The sequence below is a fragment of the Corvus hawaiiensis genome, chromosome Z, assembly GCF_020740725.1.
Source record: "Corvus hawaiiensis isolate bCorHaw1 chromosome Z, bCorHaw1.pri.cur, whole genome shotgun sequence".
Classification (NCBI taxonomy): domain Eukaryota; kingdom Metazoa; phylum Chordata; class Aves; order Passeriformes; family Corvidae; genus Corvus; species Corvus hawaiiensis.
Genome location: NC_063255.1, coordinates 13581498 through 13605311, shown reverse-complemented (window position 1 = coordinate 13605311; position 23814 = coordinate 13581498). Strand labels below are relative to the sequence as shown.

The 23814-nt window shown below is 41.2% G+C and overlaps 1 protein-coding gene across 5 annotated transcripts in view; it reads left to right on the top strand.

The window, feature by feature from the left end:
- Positions 1 to 23814, top strand: part of RAI14 (retinoic acid induced 14) — an 87028-nt gene that overhangs the window by 47011 nt on the left and 16203 nt on the right. For all 5 annotated transcript variants that reach the window (XM_048291673.1, XM_048291671.1, XM_048291668.1 and 2 more), the window contains 3 exons: positions 860 to 990; positions 20286 to 20374; positions 22152 to 22216. In XM_048291673.1, the coding sequence (XP_048147630.1) occupies positions 860 to 990; positions 20286 to 20374; positions 22152 to 22216 (285 nt within the window). The remainder of the gene's footprint in view (positions 1 to 859; positions 991 to 20285; positions 20375 to 22151; positions 22217 to 23814) is intronic.

Here is a 23814-nt window from a genome sequence, read left to right as displayed (position 1 = left end):
TCATTTTTCTGTGATCACGTGGCATACAGAAGGTTAACTGTCCTCTGTTTTCTTAGGATCTTGATAGACTCAACTTGGAGGTCTTTTAGAGGAAATAGACCATTGTCCTGAGCATTCAGAGGAGGAGGGAGAGTCATCGAGTTGGGAAGTCATGTCCTATTCCTGATTCAGCTGCTGAGAGGGATCAAAAAGATTTGGTGGATTAAGTTTGGAAAGATCTGAAAGTAGGGTGGTTTTCTTTTCTTTCAGTAGCACTATATGAGTGGTGGGTTGGTTTGTTTGTTTGTTTGTTTGTTTTAAAGACCAACGCAAGGGATAAAAACCCCAGTAAAGCTAGTTACAGTCTGCAAAGGGCAGTCTCTTAACCCATTACCCCTCTATAAAATGTGAGTAGGGAAAAGCCTTTAATATGGAAAGTTTTGGCTGGCTTGCGTTGTTAGGGTGTGGTCTGGATAAGATGAGGCACCTCACTGCTTATCCCTGTGATGTATGTTGTGAAGGTCCGATGGGGCCCGGTACAGCTCTGAAATAGAAACCAGGACTAGAAAAATAAAGGAGAATTTTTGAAAATACAGTAAGAAAATATGGTATTTTTTTCCTGCACTACTCATCTACAGAGTTTCCAAGTTACAGTTCATCTTCAGGCATCGCTTAGGCCCTGGCTTAAGCCATTAAATCCTTGGGAACCTCTGCTGCACAGCTTGCAGATTACTTTTATGTGGCTTTCTCTGTTCCGTTTCTTTGGGTTGGGCTTTTGTTTAAGCTTTCAGTGGTGATAAATGTGTACAGGATCATTCTGGAGAGCCTGTACACAGAGGTGGTACTGATTATATTTCTCCTTTCTTTTCTTTTTACTCAGACCAACGAGTGGAATAAGAATGACGATCGGCTGCTGCAGGCAGTGGAGAATGGAGACCCTGAGAAAGTGGCTTCACTGCTGGGTAAAAAGGGAGCCAGTGCCACCAAACAGGATAGTGAGGGCAAAACTGCGTAAGTCCAACCAAAACTTGTGATTTAACTTCTGGAAAACCCCAGCCCTAGATGCACATGCCACTCCTGTGAATTAAAAACCAGGTACTACCCTGGAAATGAAGGTTTCTTTTTCTTCTGAAGCACAACACATTCTGGAAGTCTTGATTTGTAATTCTACATTTAAAATGCCATTTCAAAAGCATAAACCCACTGAGTTAACTTGAACGTTAACAAATTACTGGGTAGATTGCCACCATTTTAGGACAGGGTATTTTCGAATTTCATGGCACACTGAAGATTGCACACTCCAAAAATTCTCCACCTTTGGGGCTATCTCTTCCCATGGACATTATTTTAATAAGACAGAAATTAAGATAGATTTTCATCCTAATGGGTTTGTCTGAACTGAAACTATAGTGACAGAGTTTAAAAACCCTTCAGATGCTAAGAATTTGCTCAGTGTTCCTTGTTTTGATTGAAGTGTGGTAGTGAAAGTTTTGTGTAAACGAGATTCCTTTTGCACTTTCAATGTATTTCGTATATAGCATTTTCATCTTCTGTCCTTCCTCTTGTTCTCCTGCAAACATTCTGAATTGTGGAAGATAAAATATTCCACTAAGAAAACTACAGCCAAAAGATTGGTATCCCTAAACTTTCTTCCTTATTTCACAGAAGATGATTAAGTGGATAAATGAGAAATAGGCATCCTGTGACAACCAAAACCTTCATAAAATTCTGAATAGATGTGGTCAAAGGAAGACTTGGAAGGGCAGCACAAGGCAGTTTAGTCATGGGAAGGGCGGCACAAGGCAGTTTATACCAAACTATAAGTTCTAATAAATTACCTCTGGGTTACATTTATTGAGTCATGCTCTGCTTCTTTCTTGGTCTGGTTCAATTTCCTACATCTGCTCTATTTCTGCTCTGCGTCTGAGGAAACTGAGTGATGGATTCACTCATAATGACCTGCAATTTCTTACTGCAGAAGGCCAAGTCATCAATTATGTCAAGTGGGCTTTCTCCTCCATGCTTTAATCGGTTTTTAATTTTTAAAAGTTGCATACATATGTTTTTCTTTTGGCCATTGAATCTTTGTAATTATGGCTATATTTAGCATTTCATGTTTTTACAATCAACATAACTTCAGACTTGGATTCTCAAGCTCTTCTTAAGCTGCACTCTGTACAGTGTATCCAGTGTAACACCTACTTTGCAAGTTTCACCTATAAATTGATACTACTAATTTTTCTAGGGAACCTCCCAAGACTGAATTTATAGTATCTCTTAACTCTAATAATGTAGCTGGGTATTGGTGCAATGATTTTTCAACTTCATGTGGATACAATAAAAAAATTCCCATTTTCATCCTTTATTTGCAGCTACTAAGAAGTCAGTAAGCATATATTTATATGAATGATGCTCTTACTAATAATGCAGTTGCAAATACTTTCAATTGCTTGGAACAAATGTGAGTTAGTGCTATAAAGATCTCTGCTTCTCCTTGTTCTGTGTGCTCATTTAACTGTCATTTACTTTTAACTTTTTTTCTTTTTAACTTTTTTTTTTTTCATGGTTTAAAAGACAGCTTGAGAGAGAAGAAAGAAAGGCAGCATTGCGGTAATGCAGAAATACAGCATGCCAACTCTCATTCTGTTCCCAGTGCTTTGGGAAATTTAGCAGACCTGCTCAGGTTATTTCTGTCTACGTTTTGAGAGAAAGAGACTGGCAGGTGTAGAAGCAATGACACTAACTTGGAGAGACATAGCTACCAAAGGTGGCTCAGAAATGTTCTCTAGCATGGCTTATTAATAATGGGCTGTGCCTTTTTTGTGTTTTTATCACTCCAGAGTATTTTTTGGTTTGTACAAAATGGAGTGCAGCCATCATTTCTGTATAGACTTGTTTCTCCTATGTTTGCAGTGGGATGCCAGTGCTTCATTCCTGCTGTGTGTCTGGGTGCCTGACACAGCTGTTTTCCCTGGCCTCAGAAGCTCTGCTTAGAAGCACAGACCCTTCTGCAGCCCAGCACTGGGGTCTGTTGGTGTGCTGCAAGAGCATGGTGCTGGTTTGTTAGCTACCCCACCTGTAACATCAATGACTCCTGTGCTGGGAAATCATGATCTGCACAGGGCTTTTGCGGAGAGCTGTCCACCCCTGTGCTGAGATTTCATAGAATCACAGAATGGCTTGGGTTGGAAGAGACCTTAAAGATCATCTTGTTCCAATCCCCCTGCCATGCACAAGGACACCCACACTTGATCAAGTTGCTCAAAGCACCGTCCAGCCTGGCACTGAGCACTTCAGGAATGGTTTTTCCACAGCCTCTCTGGGCAACCTCTTGCAGTGCCTCACCTCTTTCACAGTAAAGAATTTCTTCCTGTTAGCTCATCTAAACCCACCCTTATTTTGGTTTGAAGCCATTCACCTTGTCCTATCTCTACATTCCCTTGTAAAAGGTCTCTCTCCAGCTTTCTTGTAGGTTCCCACTTAGGTACTGGAAGGTGCTACAAGGTCTCCTCAGACCCTCCTCCTATGAGCCTTGCACATGGTAAATAAGGCAGTGATTGGTGACAGCCAACATGGCTTCAATAAAGGCAAATAGTGCCTGACAAATTTGATGGCCTCCTACAGCTGGGTTACAGCACTGGTGCATGAGGGGAAGAGCAGCAATATCATCTGCCTGGACTTGTGCAAAGCACTTGACACTGTCCTACAAAACACTCTTGTCTCCAGCCTGGAGAGACATGGATTTACAGGATGGACCAGTGCTCCAGGAGGGGTCTCATGAGGGCAAAGTAGAGAGGCAGGATCACCTCCCTTGACCTGCTGCCCACAGAAGTATTTTGATGCAGAGCAGGATATTATTTCTGGGCGGTGAGCTGACACTGTCAGCTCATGTCCAGCCGCTTGTCCAACAGCACCCCCAAGTCCATCTTGGCAGGGCTGCTCTCAGTCCATTCTCTGCCCAGCCTGTGTCTGTGCTTGGGTTTGCCCTGCCCCAGGTGCAGGACCATCACTTGGCCTTGTTGAACCTCGTGAGGCTCATGTGGTTTCATTGGTTACGTTTTAGGAAGTTATCTGCAGTGCTGTGTGGGAAGGGAGCTCTTTGGATGAGTGGTCTATTGATCCCTGCGAGTGTACATTGATTCATTTGTTTACAGAGTTAGGATGAAGCTGACTAACCAGAAGAATGTGATGGATTCAATTATGTAACAGACTGCATAATGTGATTAAAGACTTGGAATGTGCTTGAAAGCAAAAAGGAGAAACAATTACACATTGCGATACAGGCTTGTTAGCTCCATCATTGTTCCCTTAAGGTGTGACATGTTTCTTTTAAGACTTTTCTTTCTCATTCTTTTTGCTAACAACCCTACAAACAAAGTTTTCAGTACGGTCCTGATTTTTGAGATTTAATAATGTAGTGCATTATTTTAAACAGAAGGTGGAGAGGATAATTTTTCATGCTTAGAGAGGCACTTTTAAGTTCTTATTTTATAATCAGATGGCTTCCTATTATAAATGCTTGGACTGAGAGGAACAGAGACCAGAACTGAGGATTTTCTTTATTTGTCCTGCTGAGTACTGTATATATCATCCCACTGAGTCCTGCTATGATGTACTGCAGCTTTGGCTCAGTTTTGGACATTACCACCTAAATTTCCTCTTTGTGTCCTCTTTAGTCCCTGTCCCTTAGGACTTTTACTTTGTGACTTGTCTACATGCAATAAAATAGAGATGCTTAAATTAATAAGATTTGGGTACCTCATTAATTTAGATATTAGTATTAAGGTAGGTATTTTTTAGAGATAATATTTACAAATTTTCATTAGAACGTTTAACTCCTCAGCAGTATCTCTTTAAAAAAAAGTGTTTAAAAAATACCTTGTCAGAGTAATGAAATTATGGTTTTTTAAGACTCACTTGACTTTCCACACCATCACCCTGCCTAAGTTCTTTCTATACACAATAAATCACTTTTAAGGCCATGGAGCAAATCCACCTTTGGCATAAGTTGACACAGTCCCATTGTTGCTCCCACTTACATTGCAGAGACTATTGCCAAGCATAGTTGTAATAGAACCTATCTGGAAATCTGACTCTGTCGTTGTAGTCTTACTTTGCCAGATAGGTTGGTTGTTTTTTTCTTTTGGTCCAGCTTCCTTAAACAACAAAATGAGGCTTTCCAGCTTGGAATTTGATCATTTAAATTCACTTAAACTAACGAAAAAAGGGTTTTCAAAGAGATCCCTTTCAGGAAAGATAGGATTGGATTAATTCATGTGCTGCATTTTCCACAAGATCAAGTGTTCAAATAGGCTGTTATTTTAAGAAGCTACTGCCATTATTGAGGGGAAGTGGAGGGACGAGGGTGAGGGAATGAATTTGGAAGGGATTTACAGTGTATAAATGATAGCACTTCCTTGTCCTGAAGTTATTTTGTCAGTGTGCCAATCCATTACTGCCATGTTTACATGTTTCTGCAAGGTACTAAACTAGAATTAAATGCTTTTGGCTGTTAAGTGAAAAAAATAGATCTCTGTACATTGTTTTAGAATTGCAATTGAATCAGCTGTTGTTTAATAAAATTACTCTGACAATAGTACAAAAAAAGCTTTAGAAACCCCTGCAAATTTTCTCTTTAAGGATTCTTTCACAAAACTATTGCCAATAGCAGTTAATAGAAAAGATATATTTTCATTTGAAAGAAAATGTTCATGTCTTGGAGGCTGAACTAAAAATAAATTTTGGAGCATATTCCAACTGCAAATACTTGATATTTATTATGTACATAGTATTCATTTTTGTTTTCTTCCTTTTGGATCTTACTGTATAAGGAGGTGGGGACAAGTGGCATGAAGAACATCACTTTTCAAAAAGTAGATAATGTTTTAATTACCTTTGAGAGAGAATGTTTCCTTGTATGTAATAATATTTACCTTAAAAGAAGCTATTGGAAGAACACATAGAATGATAGCATAATCTGAGTTGGGTGGGGCCCCCAAGGATCATCAAAGTGCAAGTCCTGTCCCTGCACCAGACCCACCAAGAGTCACACCATGTGCCTGAGAGCATTGTCCAAACATTTGGAATTCTGTCAGGCTGGTGCTGTGACCACTGCCCTGGGGAGCCTGTTCAGTGCCCAACCATCCTCTGGGTGAGGAATCTTTTCCTGATATCCAACCTAAACTTCCTCTGACACAACGAGGCCATTCCCTCAGGTTCTATCACTGGTCACCACAGAGAAGAGATCAGTGCCTGCCCCTTTGTTTCCCCTCGTGAGGGAGCTGTAGCTGCAATGAGGTCTCCCCTCAGTCTCAGCCACTCCTCACACAGCTTCTCCTCCAGACCCTTCAGCATCCTCCTGGCCATCATTTGGTTACTCTCTAATGGTTTAATGCCTTTCTTACACTGTGGCACCCAAAACTGCCCCAGCACTCGAGGTGAGGCTGCCCCAGCTCAGAGCAGAGCAGGACAATCCCCTCCCTTGCCCGGCTGGCGATGCTGTACCTGATGCCCCCCAGGACAGGGTTGGCCCTCCTGGCTGCCAGGGCACTGCTGACTCGTGTTCAACTTGACCCAGAGCCCCAGGTCCCTTTCTGTGGCATCTCCTTCCCCAGTCTATACACACAATCAGGGGTGCCCCATCCCAGGTGCAGAATCCCTTGTTAAACTCCATACAGTTGGTGATTGCTGAGCCCTCTGATTTGTTGAGGTCTCTCTGCAGGGCCTCTCTGCCTTTTAGGGAGTCAACAGCTCCTCACAATCATCTGCAAACCTACTTAGTATCCCTTCCAAGGTGTCCCACTAAGGTGTCCAAGTCATTTATGAAGATATTGGAGAGCACAGGGCCAAGGATGGAGCCCTGTGGAACCCCACAGGTGACAGGTCCCCAGTCTGGTGTCACCCCATTCACTGTAACCCTTTGTGCCCCACCTGTGAGCCAGCTGCTCACCCATCACATGGTGTGTTTATCCAGCTGTGAGCTGGGCATTTTGTCCAGAAGGATCCTGTGAGAGAGTATCAAAAGCTTTGCTGAAATGCAAATAGATAAAAATAACTTTAACTGGCTTCCCTTGATCAGCTAGGTGGGTTTCACAAGTCCTTGTCATGAATGGAAGTTAGGTTTCACAAGCAGGACTTTCCCCACATGAAGCCTCATTAGCTGTGATCAATGACTGCCTTGTCCTCCAGGTGTTTTTCAATACCTCCCGGAAGAATCTCTTCTGTGATTTTACTGGGCACTGCAGTGAGACTGTAATTTCCAGGGTCCTCCTTCTTGCTCTTTTTGAAAACTCAGACAACATTAGTCAGCTTCCAGTCAGCTGAGACCTCTCCGGATTCCCAGGACAGTTGAAAAGTCTTTGAGAGAGGCCTTGTGATGACATCAACCAGCTCTTTGGGTATTCTTGAATGAATCCCATCAGGCCCTATGGATTTATAGGGATCCAGCTGGAGCAGCAGATCCCGCACAAGTTCATGGTCAGCTGAGCACAGATCTTTCTCGCAGCCATGTCCTCCAGCTCAGGCCACTGGGGACCCTTTAGCCTGTTGTCAGTGTTGAAGACAGACATTACACATTTCTGCCTTGTCCATGTCCCTGTTTGCGAGGTGGCCATCCTCATCCTGTAACAGGCTGGTCTTATTTCTGACCTGCATTTTGCCATTAATGTATTTAAAAATAACCCGTTCAGTTGTCCTGCACGGTTCTGAACAGCTTCAACTCCAGTTGAGCTTTGGCTGCATGAATTTTCTCCTTGCAGTGGCAGCAGCATCTGTATTCTTCCTGTATCACGTGACCCACACCACAAGGTGGACATAAACCTTTTTTCACCTTATTTCCAAGCTCATTGCTTAGCCAAGCTGGCCTTCTGCCTCATTTACTTGACTTCCAACTCTTAGAATTCCCTGCTCCTGTGCCCTTAGGAGCTGATGCTTAGAAAGTGACCAGCATTGATGGACCCCAGCACATACAAAAGTATTTTCCAAGGGGGCCCTACTCACTAATTCCCTGAGCAGCCTGATGTCTGCTCTCCTCACGTCCAGGGCTGGAGGTTTGCTGGCACTTCTCCTCCTGTCAACAGAGATTCTAAACTTGATTGCTTTATCGTCTCTGTGGCCAAGATGGCCACCAGTCTCCACTTCACTCATGAGACCCTCTCTGTTAACAAGCCACAAATCACCCTTTAATAGCCAGCACCGTGCAGCCAGGGCATAAGTCCAGTGGAGAGTGGAGACTGACAGTGGACAATCAAGGCTTGATCAAAGTCACACCATCACTGGGTGCTGCTGTGCCCAACTTGCTGGAACTGCAGTATGAACTGGAGCCCAAGGCAGCAAAATGTCATTGTCCACCACTGACATTGCCAATGCATTCTTCTCCATTCCTCTGGCAGCAGAGTGCAGGCCTCAGTTTGCCTTCACCTGGAGGGGTGTGCAGTACACCTGGAACTGACTGCCCCAGGGGTGGAAGCACAGTCCCACCATCTGCCATGGACCGATCTAGGCTGCACTAGAAAAGGGTGAGGTTCCAGAACATCTCCAGTACATTGATGACATCATTGTGTGGGGGAACACGGCAGGGGAATTTTTGGTAAGGCGGAGAAGATGATCCAGATTCTCCTGAAGGCTGGCTTTACCATAAAGCAAAGCAAGATCAAGGGACCTGCCCAGGAAATTCAGTTTTAGGAGTAAAAGGGGAGGATAAAAGTCATCAGATTCCAGTGGGTGTGGCCAACAAAATAGCTGCTATGTCCCTGTCAACCAGGTAGAAGAAAAGACAGGCTTTCTGAGGCACTGTGGGTTTTTGGGGAATGCATATTGCAGAGCACAGTCAGATTGTCAGCCCTCTCTATCAAGTGACATGGAAGAAGAATGATTTCAAATGGGGTCATGAACAACAAGAAGTTTTTGAACAATTCAAGTGGGAGATTGCCCATGCAGTAGCCCTTGGGCCAGTCAGAACGGGGCAGGATGTGAGGAATGTGCTCTACGCTACAGCCGGGGAGAATGGTCCTTCCTGGAGCTTGTGGCAGAAGGGACCTGGGGAGACTCAAGGACAACCTCTTGGGTTATGGAGTCTGGGATACAGAGGATTTGAAGCCAGTTATACCCCAACTGAGTAAGAGATTCTAGTAGTTTATGGAGGGGTTGAGCTGCCTCAGAAGTGATGGGCACCGAAGCAGAGCTAAAAGTCATCCTGCTAGCTTTACGTATCACTGAATGAGAGAAATGGACAGTGCTCTACCTCTACACTGACTTGTGGATGTTGGCAAACACTCTGTGGGTGTGGCTGGACCAACAGAAAAGGACCGATAGGCTGTGCAGATGGAAACCTATCTGGGCTGCTGAACTGTGGCAAGACATCACTGCCCAGGTAGAGAAGTTGGCTATGAAAGTATGTCATGTAGATTCACATGAATGCAAGAGTCAGGCTGCTGAAGAGCTGTACATGATTGATTTGATCTCTGAGGAAAAAAAAAAATTAATTTACTTTTATCACAGTGTTTAATTTATGATGGTCCAGATGGTCGCAATAATGTCTAGGTTTCCAAATATGGACAAAGTAAGAAAGACCACCAGGATCTCAACCTTTGTTCTATCTCTAGCCAACAGATGGCTAAAATCTGGTTCTTATTCCAAAATTTCTTGTAAAGTTTATTTCCATGGGAGATCTGGGTGTAAAAGCTTTTGTCTCTCTAAATCTTTTCTGAAGTTCTTTTTAGGTTCAAATCATGATTGTTCATTTTTTGTCCCTTCCCCTGCCCTGCAGCATTGTTAGGGATGTAATTTAATTTAGATGTTGATATTAAGTTTCCTGAAAAATTGCTTTCTACTTTAGACAAATGCTCAGAAATGCTAATGAAACTCCAGGCCATGGTTGGATGAATCTGTCCACTGCCAGGATGCTAAATTGGGCTAATTAACATTTTATTATGTTCAGTATGAGCTGATTGTTAATGTAGGGTGAGAGGGAATGCTTTTATCTCCACAACAGAGGAGCAATACTTAACTTTGATTTTATAATTTGGCAATACATGAAAAAATCCACATTGCCTACAAACACCACTGTATTGACAATCATGCAGGCTTTTAAATGAGATCCATGCAGTGGAATTTGTGACAGTGGTTTGTTCCAGGCTCTTGACTTAAACTGCATAGACCATTTCTGTTGGTTTTGAGCACATGACCCCTCACTTGACCCCTTCAACTAGAGTTCGAAAACTTCATATTCCAGTTTTTAGTTCTTGCCTACACTTTTGACAGGATTTGAAATCAACAGCACCCAGGCTCTATTATACACATTTTAAAAGCAATTTTTACAAGACATTTTAGCATTTTTATACATTCTTATTATTAAGGGAAAGAAAAAAGAGAAGGGGCCATCTTCTGAAGAGACAGAAATTAATCATCTTTAGTTGGATTTCAGTTACAATGATCCTAAATTTCTGGCAAACTGAAACTTTTTACATTATCTCTTTAGTGATTTCCTATGTTGTAAATCAAACAAATTCCATGTATTTAAAGAACAAACTCCCTATTCCATATAAAGTTCTCTGAGCATTGAGAAGCCTCCCGATGGGTTTTGCATCTTACATACGTGGGGCTTTGTGCAGATGATATCTAAAGTTCAAAGACAAAACAATCAGTCTGCAATTTCTTGTAGGAGCCAGCTTGCGTCTTCTGTTCTATGTTTGCTTTTTCACACAGCTGATGGCTATTCTTGAGAAGAGTTGTGTTTCATTGTCTTTTAGTAGGGCTGTCATCTCAGAGGGAATCAAATCTTCTTCTGAAGGGCCCTTATACTCATGTTTGGGTAGCCTGTGAGCCTCCTGCCCACGGGTAGGATCAGCCAAACCTGTAATGCAGCATCAGGCAGCTGCTGGAATTCCCTGTTAAAGCAGCTCCATTTGCAGAGTTGCCAAATACCCAGATTTTGCCAGACCTGGCCAGCTTTCAGCAAGTTTGTCAGTTGCTTGGATCAGAGCACGGCCTGGATGGTTGGAAGTTTTTGTATGCCTGGGTTGAAACAGCTGCAGTTTGGCTCAAGTGGAGGCAAAACCCAGCGCCCCACTTTCCCGTGGGGAACGCTGTGGCTACTCTCTGCACTTGTCCTATCTGAGCTGGCAGGAGAGCCATGAAGGAAGCGTGCCTCTTGTGGGTTGGGCCAGAATCAGCCTCTGTAAGGCTGGGGGGGACAGGGTTAAGGCTGCAGTTGTTCTTCAGATTTGTATCTGCATAATGGGCTGCAGTTGTTTTACACGTTTTTCAAAGACTTATGCAACCAAATGAGCTGTATGTGTAGATTTTAATTATACCCACTGGCTGTTACTGGCTTAAAAATGTACTCTAATCTAGGAAGGGGAAATGTACTCTAATCTAGGAAGGGGAGTAGACAGCCGAAACAGAGCAATGTGCAAATGTTGAATTTACTTAATTTTTTTTTAAACTTTGAACTGAGGTCTCAGGCAATAGACTGTGATGGTGGCTGCTGATTTATTGGACTTATGCTTCAATCTGTTTTCTGCTACCTTCTTTACAGGTGCAGTCTGTGTTAGGAAACTGCTGAAAAGTAGCTGGAAACTAACTGAAAAATGTAGAAAAGCTCTGAAGTTGCATTTTCCTGCACAAGACTGTGGTCCAGTCCCTACTCCTCTTCAGAAATATGGAATCTTAAGTAGTATAGTTACTATGAAATACAAAATAAAAATGATATTGTCATAATAATCTAAAGAGTTTATTTAAAAAAATAATAAAGAGGTCATATTAATGAGTGGTCTTTGAGGAATGTGTTATAAGTAGATTAATTAGTATGTGTACATATTATTGCACTTGCTTTGTAATTATCCTATGAAGTAAGAGAAGTTCACTTTGTACAGCTTAATAAAAAAAAGTGAATCCAAACTGTTGCTTCAAATCTGAAGAGATGGAAAGTACTATGAGTGTAAAAGGTACAGAAACATGAAGCACAACACATAACCCTGAGCCATCCTTTGTCAATGTCCCTCAGGTTCATAAGGATATACATACTCATCAGTTCTTGGAGCACTAAGTGCAGTTCTTAAGCCTTGCTGGATTTTCATGCTACAAAAATATTTGGGTTTAGATTAACCTTTACTCAACTGCTCTCACTCTTTCCAGCCTTTTCCTGGCCTCTTGTTATGCCAACACAGTTTGGGATTTTGTTGCTCTAATATTCATGACTTTCCATATACTGTGGTGATTATTTGGAATTGCTGACCCACAGACAGCAGTACCAAGTGAGTTGTGTTGGAGGATAAAGGCCGGGGGAGACAGTAATCATTGCTCTCATTTTTGGGCTTAATTTTAACTTTGAACTCTGTTGGGTCTTGAAAGGGCTGAAGGTGGCTAGCTGGTTTTATCCAGCTTCATGAGGAAAGTCATCTTGACCTGGGCACATCCTCAGGGATTTCACCCCTAAAAGGATGTTGTGCCAGAAGGCAGGTATATGGAGAAGGTAACTGTGCACCTGTTTGGACTTTATATGTGGGATGTGGTCTTAAACTATCAGAAGGAATCTTCCTTACTTATCTGCCTTCCTTATCCCTCAGTACTTGTCTTTGGAGGCTCAGGCCACACTGCACAGATTTCTGGGTTCTTTAAGCTTTTTGAGAATTCATCGTTTGTTGTACTTTGTTAATTTTCCTGCCCTACAACTCCAAAAATAAAAGAAGTATGTCAAAACTACAGACTTTCTGTCAACACCTAGGAGTGCCCTGAAGCTTCTGCTTGCAGAATCTCTGTTGCATTTTGCTGACATTAGTTACTGAGGAATTTTAAATAGACACTGTGCAAGAAACTTTATGTGATAAATCTAAATTGTGAGCACTTATGTTTACAATTAATGGTACATGGAAGGGAAGTCCATACATTTCAGACTTGAAATGGGAGTTTGTGTTACTGTGGTAATAGAGTTTGCCAAAGAAAACTCTCTATGAAAATGGAACTGCTGGAGCACAACCTGAGAATGAAAAGTATAAAGCTGCTAGGGATCCCAGAAATCTCTCTGAAGAGCAGCTGGGTGGATATTTTGCTGAGTTTGAAGGCTAAAATCAGGAGTCTGTAGCTTGCCAGCTCCTGTGTTGCATGATGCAATTGTTTCTTTTCTAATAAGAAAACAGCCATTAAAGAGGCTTGCCTTTTATTAATGTCCTATAGCTCGAGGTGTGTATGATTGGAACAAGACTTTTCATGCTATGGTGCAAAGCATGAAAACTGCATTTGTTTTGGTTTCAGTGGTGGATTTCTTGGTTTTGTTGTTTTTTTGAAAGCTGTCCCAGAATGCAGGCTGACACAGAAGGTGGATGCAGGGTTTTTACCAGAGGATTCTGTGTGTACTGGGACAGGGCAGATGCCATCTCATGTTAAAACAGAAGGACACAGGCTGTGTGCAGCAGTTCACTTTGCAGTGGCTGGTGCTAAAGCGGGGAGAGGGGAAAATAATCTCACACAGCTCCTGGTAACTTCATACCTGCCTCTGTCAACTTCTTAAGATCTTGCACTGCACTCTAGAAGTTGTTTGCAGCAACTCATTGATTGAATGTTTTAAAACTCTGAAAACATAATTTTCCCAGCTTGTACTGGTACCACCTCTGATATGAAAACAAAATGTATTTCCTCTCTTTTTCCTAAGACTATTTTTGCACTTTTTCGGCTTCATGTATGTGAATGACAGGATAATGACATGGACTGCCACCATTTTTGAAAAGCCACATTTTTTACAGTTACTATTGGGAGGAGATAAAATGGGTGCAGTGTGAAGCTGTAATTTTTATTTGTTTAAAGAAAATAATAAAAAACCCCAAAGAACTAGTAAGTATTGATAGTGATTAGCTGTAGATGTCTGATTTTATTTAAGGCAGTCTGATCTGCCAAACATCTGTAGAGGTCCTCCATAATTAAATGACTGGTTCTCCTTGAGGCATGTATTGTCTCAGATTGAGTGACAGTATCTTGATAATGCAGTCAGGAAAAGATGAAGATTCTTTTGACTTTCATGGTGAAACATCCATGGTTTAATTTTAGGTATAAGGTGAAATTCTATGTGCTGCTCCTTATTTTTCACTGACAGACTGCATCTGTGCTGTGTGATGAAACAGTGGAAGGCAGCTTTGGTTTTCAACTGATTTTGTTCACTGTGCCAGCTCGCCAGCCACACAGTGACCTACCTACCTGTGCTGGTGCAAGGAGGAGGCAGGACCCAGAGAAGGCTTGCAGAGGAAAGCAGAAACCTCCAGTTTCAGGACCATTCTGGTCCTGGGACTTTCCCAATCATTTATTCTGAAGGTGGTAATTTTTCTATTATTAAGTTCAGGGTGTGTCAAAAAGGGCTTACTTCCAAGATTGTTTTAATGCTGATAAAATCTCAGGCCCTTCACAGGTCAGTAAACCGTATTCTTCTACAGTGACTGGTCATGGTGCCACATGTGAGAGGAAACCACATTGGACTTCCTCCTGTGTGACACCAGGTATTTTCTTCATGCACAGAAGGTGCTGCTCTAGTAGTGACTCATGGCCCTTTCTCCTTCAGGTCAGGTCTTGGGAACTCTGGCACTTCTGCCACTCAGCCTGTGGTGGAAAGCCATCAAAAGCTAGATATCATCTACTGTGTTTATTTTAGCTGTTGTTTTTGAAGGAGGAGTTGAGGCCTTGAGGGATAGCAGTGTAAGCGAGGAGCTGCTTCTAAAATATATAAAAGCTCTAGTCAGTTCAGAAAGTCAGCCAGGTTATCAGTAAGTCACTTTGTGGTTGAGATAGCTGGTGAATTGCTTGCCTGTTTGATCTGGTAGTAGCAAAGCTTAAATATCTTCCATTTATATATATATATATATATATATTTTTTTTTTTTTTTTTAATCAGCAATACAAGGTCTCTAGGCAGCTCTGTATCTTTATTTTACTATTCTTGTTTGTTTGTGTGAAGGTATTGGTCGGTGGGGAAACTATAAATCATCAAACTGCTGGCAGACAAGTTAGACTTTTTAAAAGTCAACAAAGGGTTGATATCCATTAGAAAATGAAGAAGAGTGATCTGCCTTGGGGAGGGATGTTTTTACTCAAAATAAACCTTGACAATGAGTGTATATGAGTTCATAGTGTTTTTCAAACATTCTTGCACTTAAAATATTTTCAGAGCACTCCGATTAAAATGACAGAGAACAATAGTATTATATACTTGCATGTAAGTTTGACTGGGTTCCATGTTTGTCATAATAGGAAACAGCAAATACAGTATTCACTTAGCATCCATAATTCAGCCATGTCCTTTATTTGCTTTGGATTTTGGTAAGTAGTGTGTTGAACTACTTTCAGGCCCTGGAGAAAATCTGTGTTACAGAGAATGCTAATTCTGCCCAGAAAAAAACTCTGGAGCATGACCTTGCCAAACAGAGATTGAACCCTTTGATTTGGTATAATTTTTCTGCTTTTTTCCCTCTTGTTTTTCTTTCCACAAATGAAAATTTCCTTGTTAGAAGGTTACTGTCTTAAATTAAGACTTGATATTTATTTTTTCTGATTTTATCATGTTCCGCTTTACTTTTGTGGCGCTTCCCCTAGATATATGGACCACCCAGTTGTTTTGAGCCAGCTGTCAAAATAACATTCAGTAAGAGGATTTGCAGGAAGTAGCTCTGCAAATGGTTAAGCAGAGAACCTGAATATAGCAGGCCCATGTCTTACTGCTAATACCACCTTAGCAATTGCCATCAGCTATAGTTTTACAGGTCTAACCCCTAAATGGGGATTGTTTCTGTTCTTCTACTTATGGTGTAATGATTTGTAAAGAAAAGTCTTATGTGAGCCGAGTACTAAAAATTAAAGTCCTTTTTCATATAAGTTAGACTGACATTTAAATAATTTCTGAAAACACTCATTATTGGTCTTTTGACAAAGACTGGCTCTATCAGAACTCTTGCGCTTTGTCTGATGCTGGTTAAAGAAGTCTTCATTCCCTCGCTGGCTTAATTTTGTAACCAAAATGTGGAAAAGGTCCTTTTCCCTGAATAAGGGATGGGCTTGTTTAGGACAGCTGTAAGTGTTCCACCATTGACATCTCTTATCTGTTCTTAGATTCCTAAGAAATCTGCTGCTTCAGATTAGTTCAGGGATGTCATACACAGCTGTGCCCTCTGTTCAGGCAGCAAGTGTCATAAAAAACATATATCAATGTGGGATTTTTATGTGAGTAGCATTTCAGGTCAAGAAATTTGAGGTCCTGACAAGATTTTGAGGTGATAGTCATGTAGCTGCTCTCCAATTGAACCTGAATCTCACGAAATGAGTTCACTCTTACTCTAAAGGCCTGTTTACACCAACTGGGCTTTTCATTCCTCACAACAAACATAATTTTTCACTTTTTCTCATTAAGGACTGAGTAATTATGAGACTTGTACGTTCCCAACAGGATAAAAGCAGTGTCAACCTAATGATCTTTCATCTGCTGCAGAGGTGGGTCTTGAACCACTGGGAACGGTAGCTGCTCCTCTGCTCACCTAAAGGTCTCAATACAATAATAAAAGACCATCCTGCCCCTCAGGAAGAACAGAAATGTTTTACAGCAATAAAAGAAGTCTGTCTCAAATCAGTTCAGGCTGGGCTATCAAGATGTGGCTCTAAGTGGCAATAACATGCTTATCTATTGTGAAGGGAAAATGAATTATGTTGTAATGGGATTTTCAGCTGAATGAGAATCCAACCCTCAGTGTGGCCCTTGGTCCAAATCATTACATGCTTGTTTTTGTTTACCTAAGTCATTGCACAACCAGGAAATGGGAGGAAAAGTTGTTTGTTTTCATGTCAAGGAAAGTTTATTCATGGAAGATGCAAGTAAAATGGGCCACTCCTTAAGGCGTCCAGATGGTGAGAACTCCAGTGTTTGGAAACCTGCAAAACTTTTCTTTCAAATGTTTTAGGAAATTATGTAGCTTGTAAAGAATTTTTCTGTACTGAAATGAATGTCGACAAGCTTCTTTGTTTCAAGAGCCTCCCTTGCTACATAGGAGTCCTCAGTACCTACTACTCAAACGTTTGAGTCTGTGGTTTTCTTTGTTTTGGGTCTGGTGTTTTGTTTGTTTGGGTTTTTCTAACTAAAAAAAACCAACCAAACAAAAAACAAACAAACAAACCAGGGGTTATTAACTTTAAAATCAGAATTGCCCCTTAATGGGGAGGTTTTGTCCAATACTCTGTAAATAGTTCAATTTAAATATGACTATAATAGGTTCACCCCAGTCTGGAGTCATTCTCCTCTCTGTTGAGCAGGACTTCTGTTTACTAAACCAGCAGTTAAGTAACTGTATCCCCCATTCCCTTCCAGTTATTTTGAGACTGTTAAGGAAAAATATCTCACTACAGGTTTATGTGAGAGATGGTAGCAGTACAATGATGCAGGGAGGAGACACACAGCAAGCAGCTCTTTGTGAAATAAAACATCTGTGTGTGTGATGACTTGTTGAGAACTGCCATGACAGTTGGTTTTTTTTGGTGGGATTCATATGTTCATTGAAGCATAGCCTGAAAAGAGTTAATTTTTCTTTTCTCTGATACTTTTTTGCAGTCAGATTTTACCTAAATAAAACTCCTTTAGCACTTGCGTGTTCATGTTGCATTTGGCACCATCCTACACGGTCTGTCCATAAAACCTCAGTGCCCCAGATTTAGCCAAGTTATTATTATTCAGGTATTTATTATTACTATGAATATTGTCAAATGTAAGTTAGCCAAGTGCGTGCTTCACTATCTTCCTAATACATAAGTGAATTTGATTGTATTTTGTGTTTATACAAATGTATCTGAACATGTTTTGGTATTTGCTGGTATGTTGTGCTGGCTAAATTAGAGGTGTTGGAATTTGTCAGACTCCTCTTGTGTCCCTCCCCCAGTCATTTTCCCAGAGCCTGAGAAACCACTTCTTCCAAAGAAGAATGTTTACACAACTTTGCGTTGGTCACCAAGTACATGAAGTTTTGATTTTGAATGACTGGAGAACAGACAGCAGCAGTGCTTCTTGTGCTCTTGGAAGCATTAACTCTTCAATTTGTTCATGGCAGTAGAATTCACAGGATGAATACAGAATACTTTTATATTTGCAGAGAAGGGTTGAAAGCTTAAGTGCTGCCTGTCTGCCATTTGCAATCAGCAGCAGACAGTGTGGAAGGAAGGACTCCTTGTAGGAAGTGAGGTGGTTGCTGTCCTTGATAGAGGACTCTGTTCCAGGAGCTCTCCTGTTTTGATTAGTCCTCCTCTCTTTGCCAGATGTCGTGTGTAGGTCTCTTTCTCTGCTGAGTTTTCAAGAAGGCTACAAAGAAGTCTATGGCTCAGAGAAACATGGTGTTGCAGTCCACAGACTCTGTGTCTGAAATACCCATTTCATTCCTGCCTGTTGTTCCAAGTTTTCCTGGTTAGCAGGCTGAACTTTCAATGTTAGCTTTAACACTTAAAGGAAGCAGTTGTTCAAAATATAGATTTCTAAATACAACTAAAAGTAGTTGACCTGGCTCCATGATTTATGATGTTTCTTTTACATTCCATGGGAAAACCCCTTTTATGCAGGGGTGCATGATGTTAAAAATTAATACCTTCCTTTGAAAGATATTAGAATCCCTCCCAGGAATTCTGACTCTTTCAGTTTGGTGCATGTTTGATGATGGTCCTAACTTTCCACACTTAAAGAAATAGCAGTTAGAAGTGTTTTGTCCTGAATTTGTGTTTTACATTACTCCCACTGAAAAACTGCTTTGTGTGCATCAGGCTGAGGTTGGTAGGACCCACATGGTAACAGGATGTCTGCCCATATCTCAAGACTTGACAACATCGGCATGCTATGCATCAGGAGGATATAAACTTCTCTGTTTTCAGAAGCTTTTCCTTCAGTTTTGCTTCAGGGCAAAATTAAGTCAGCAGCATCTCCATAGCACTGCTCCTGTGAATCTTGAAGTGCCCAGCCTGAGGATGTCAAACATGAAATTTCAGCTGTAAAAACGCTCGAATTCAGTGTAGTTTCTTTGGTCTGTTCTGTAATTACATCTTAGGTAATTGATGCTTGGAAGCGCATCCTGCCACAGTGTGGTTGGTAACGTCTGCAGTTTCACACCGTTTAAACAAGAGGTGATTGGGGTGAACAGCAAAACCAAAAGTGGAAAAAATACATTTCTGGCATAGTCTCATGAATATCCAGTAGCTTTGATTTCTCCAGGTGATACAGCAAAGTGTTTTCCCCCGCCCATACACAAAAGAAAGATGAGCTCTATAAAGGACAGTACAGAAGCACAACTTCATTTAGTCTAATTAAGGAATTGCAGAATCATGTTTTAGAGGAACTAAATTTTGTCCACTGAAAGGGGAAAATCTAAGTAAATCTGACTAAATCTAACTAAATCTGACTGACTAAAATGACTAGAACAAAGTCAGTTATTGTGACTATTTTCTTTACTAATTCCCCAAGCCCAGGCATTCTTTGGGGATATATTACATCACTAGGGACATAAGTTTAGAAATTGTGTGGGACCAGATGTACATAAAGTATATGATATGGATTAATGGGACAGCAGCCTGTGTAAAATCATAGAGTCGTGGCATTGTTCAGGATGGAAAAGACCTCTAAGATCTCTGAGTCCAACCAGTAACCCAGCATCCCAAGTCCACCACTAAACAGTGTTCCCCCCCCTGTGGTGCATATACACATCTCTTAAATATGGTCAAGAGCCTTGCAGGGATGGTAACTCCACCACCTCCCTGGGCAGCCTTTTCCAGTGTTTGACAACCCTTTCAATCAGGAAATTTTTCCTCATGTCCAATCTGAACCTCCCCTGGTGCATCTTGAGGCCATTTCCTCTCATCCTGTCCCAAGTTACCTGGGAGAAGAGACCAACGCCCACCTGGCTGCACCCTCCTTTCAGGGAGCTGTAGAAGGTGATAAGGTCCCTCCTGAGCCTCCTTTTCTCCAGACTAAACATCCCCAGCTCCCTTAGCCGCTCCTCATAGAACTGGTTTTCTAAATGCTTTGCCAGGCTCATTGCCCTTTTCTGGACATGTTCCAGCACATCAATATCTTTTTTGTAACAAGGGTCCCAAAATGAGCACATTATTTGAGGTGCAGTATGAAAGTATGACTACAAAGTCTTTTTGATGTTCCCTCTCACTGCCAGAGCTGTTATCTTCTTGGGAGGCAGTGGAGAGATGCCAAAAGATCTAAGGACACGGAGGAAAGAACTTGCCAGTATGTGGTTTGTGAATGCAAGAGAAAAGGTATCTTAATAATAAGAAAAGTGACATGTAAACGTTCTCTTCCAGTTTTCACCTGGCAGCCATGAAAGGGCATGCAGAGTGTCTCAGGATCATGGTGACACATGGTGCAGATGTGACAGCTCAAGATGGTGCAGGTATGCCTCTGTGAACCTATACAAGTAGCATGATACACTCAATTTGCTTATGTAGTTCTTGATGAAATACTCTTGATTTTCAGAGTGAAAAAACTGATTTGACAACTTTGCTTTTCCCCACACAGCATGTAGGAAAAGCAGCTGTAACAGTTGCATGTTTAGGCATAATTGCTTCCCTACACAGAGAATTCAGATTCTAAAGTCCTCAAAAACTTTTGTCCTAATACTACAAATTTCAGCATTTGTACTGGACTCCAGATGTAAAATAGTTGTTCAATCTTTTAAATTGTTATTTTTAAGTTAAAAAAAAAAAAAGAAAATAATTCTCCTCCCCCAGCTCTTATTATTACAGGTTGCATCAAGATCTCCAGTTTTGCTTTTATGTTTATCCAAGCTATTAATCCTGTTAACTTTACAGGAGTTGCAGTAAGACATTTCCTGAGGATTATGGCATAGTGAAAACAGCTGATACAGGCCAAAACAGAGCTGAGAGCTATTAAGTATGATGTTTCAGTTCTCAAAAGTCCTATGCTTAATTACTTCTCCACTAGGAGGATGATGGGAGCTGAATTTGAAACTGGCAAACTCTTTAGTAGATTTCAGTTGACACATGTGTGGAATCTGTGCCCAGCATTTTCTCTGGCTAGCTGAGCCACCTGGATGACCTGTCAGCATTCTGTCTCTCCAGTAATGATATATAAATGCTGGGCTCATGGGTTCTGCTTTTGGTCACTTATTGCAGCCTGAGGGAATCTCTGTCATACATCGGAATGATTTGCCTTTATAAAAAAGTGTCTGTGATACTGGAAGAAGCATTCATATTTTACACAATGATAAGGGAATATATGTATCTGATGCAGACTATTACTCAGAATTCCTGCTTCACCTTGCCTGATGATTTATTAATTGCTTGAGTAGTAAGAGGCTGCCTGTCGACTTCCACCTGAGAGTGTCGGCCCAGTGCTCATTAGTGAAATCCTTCTCTGTAAAAGTCACATCACTTGCAATGAGAGTTTCCTGTCACATGTGTCTTTGTCCTTATTAAGTACTAAATCCTGGTTCCTTCTTTTCTTAGTTGCATGGATAATTTGTTCTTTTGCTGTCTTGTCATCTTCAATTTTTCAGATGCTCTGTAAGATGAAACTGGAGGAGAGTCTTCAGTGATTCATCATAAATCCATAGTCAGTAAATCATGGCATTTCATAGCTAAATATGAACTCAGAGATGCTAAATTAATTGAAATGCAAACCAATGCAGACCTGTGTTTGATAGGGAATAGGGAATCTATGAGGTGCAAACTAAAGTACCTGTGTTCGAGTCTTCTATGTGCACTTCATGGATGACACAAACTTAATACATTTGTAGGTGGTGGATTTGGCGGGTTATGCTCTTGATTCTGGGTTACTTTTTCATTGCCAAATAGCAAATATCAGGAAGACACTGACAGACATCTGTGTGAGAGGGAGGCTGAGTAATATTGGAAAATGGTTTTCTAAGAAACAAGACATAATGTACAGTCTTAGACTTACGTCTGCCAAGGTGTAGTCTGACACAATGTTTGTGTCACTCCTTTATATGAACCAAGACTTTAAGATTATTCTGTTACCTGCCTGAACAACGGTCTGTAGTAAAGACATTCTGCTTGATGTAGGTTTTTGTTTTCTCTGCCCTTACTTTTTATGTGTCACATAATTCAAGATTTTGCCTTTGTCACAGGGTTTATTCCTGTGCTTTGGCATGATTGAATAAGTAATTTGCTTTGCTTTTATTCGTTTAGGGCACAGTGCTTTACATCTTGCAGCAAAGAAAAGCCACCCTGATTGCATTAAGAGATTACTTCAGGTAAAAGAAAAATCAAATTAATACTGATTTTTGAAATTTTCATTTGGTTCCATTAGATGTTGACACATTTTCTGCTAATAATCTGCACCACACTTCTATACTGTTGTTCTAGCTCCTTGACATCAAGAGAGGCTCATCAAGATTTTAGACATAAAGAGTTTAAGGATCTTTCAGACACTGTGAATGTATGATAGAAAACAGTACATCTTCACTGAGAGGTCTGCAGGTACAGTTTTCCATGTCCAGCTGCTCTGACATAGCTTGGTTGGGTTTCAAGCAGGTTGTAGCTTCAGTTTAACTTCCTATGTTTTGTCTGTGTGGTTGGATGACTTGGAATTAGGTGGATTATGAATTACAGGGGAAAAGGACTTCTGGGGGCATTCTGATAACGTTCCACTGGAATGCTTTCTGTCTGTTGACCATAGAAATGTTTTCAAGTTTAAAGTCAAAGAGAGACGAAACCAAAGTAGTTTAGATCCAAAAATAAAATGGAAATAATTTAATCTTCTGTGAAATGAGGTAAAGGACAGAGAGGGGTTAGAAAGGGAGTTGAGAGAATGGGGAGAGAAAATAAGAAAACCAAAAGTGAAGATGAACAGAAGAGTCTCATGGTGTTGAAGATGAGTGTTAGTAAGCAAAGACATTGTCCATCTCAGCTCCATTTCAGAAATACAGGTAAGCTTTCATGGCGGTGATCAGAGAAATGGAACAGATTTTTCTAAGTTTGGACTTATCAATAGGTCTCAGACAACGTAATGAATACAGACTGAGAATACAGATGAAATAATGAATAACAACCCTGCTTGAACACGATGGTGCAGAAAGAGAATGGATCCTGTATCCCAACCTCCAGATTATTTTTCCCTGATTGCCTCAGGGCTCTCCAGCTGTCCTGTGACTGACCTCTGTCAGTGTCTCTGACAACACAGGGTCGAGTTTCACTGACTCCCACCTCCATACTCCTTGCAAGCTGTCTCCCCTGCTGCTCCACAGGCGGGAAGGGTTATCCTGAGCCACCGCGGCCCGTCCCATTGCCAGGATCCACATCGCCATCAGGCCGTCACCGGTGGCATCGCAGGCAGCAGCAGCACCACCTCAGAACGAACAGCGTTTAACACCAAGATACCTGCTCCCTTCCCACCTGCCTGCTGCAACCACAGAGTGCTTTTGTTGATGTTTATTTCTTGTTTTATTTCCATGTGCAGATTTCTAAGTATGTTCCTAAGTGCAAACCCGTTGGTAATAGTCTCCAGTAGTTCATGCTCTTAGGATTATCTTCTGTGGACCAAAGTGTGTGTGTGTGAGGAATGTCTAACTGGTGTTGAATTAAAGAGGCTGAATAACAATTTCACACAGGCAGAATCCTGAAATTTTTGTTACACGGAATGTAGTAATCTTTGTGATCCTGTTTTCCTAGATAATCACAGGCATGTTGGAGACAGTGCTGCATGTAAAAGTCAAAAGTCATAATGTTTGTTTTCTAGAAACACATAATTTTAGGGTCCTGTCTTCTCCTGTCCAAAGAAAAGCATTGAAACTTATGAAGGGTTTAGAGAACCTGTCCTGTGAGGAGCAGCTGAGGGAGCTGGTGGTGTTTA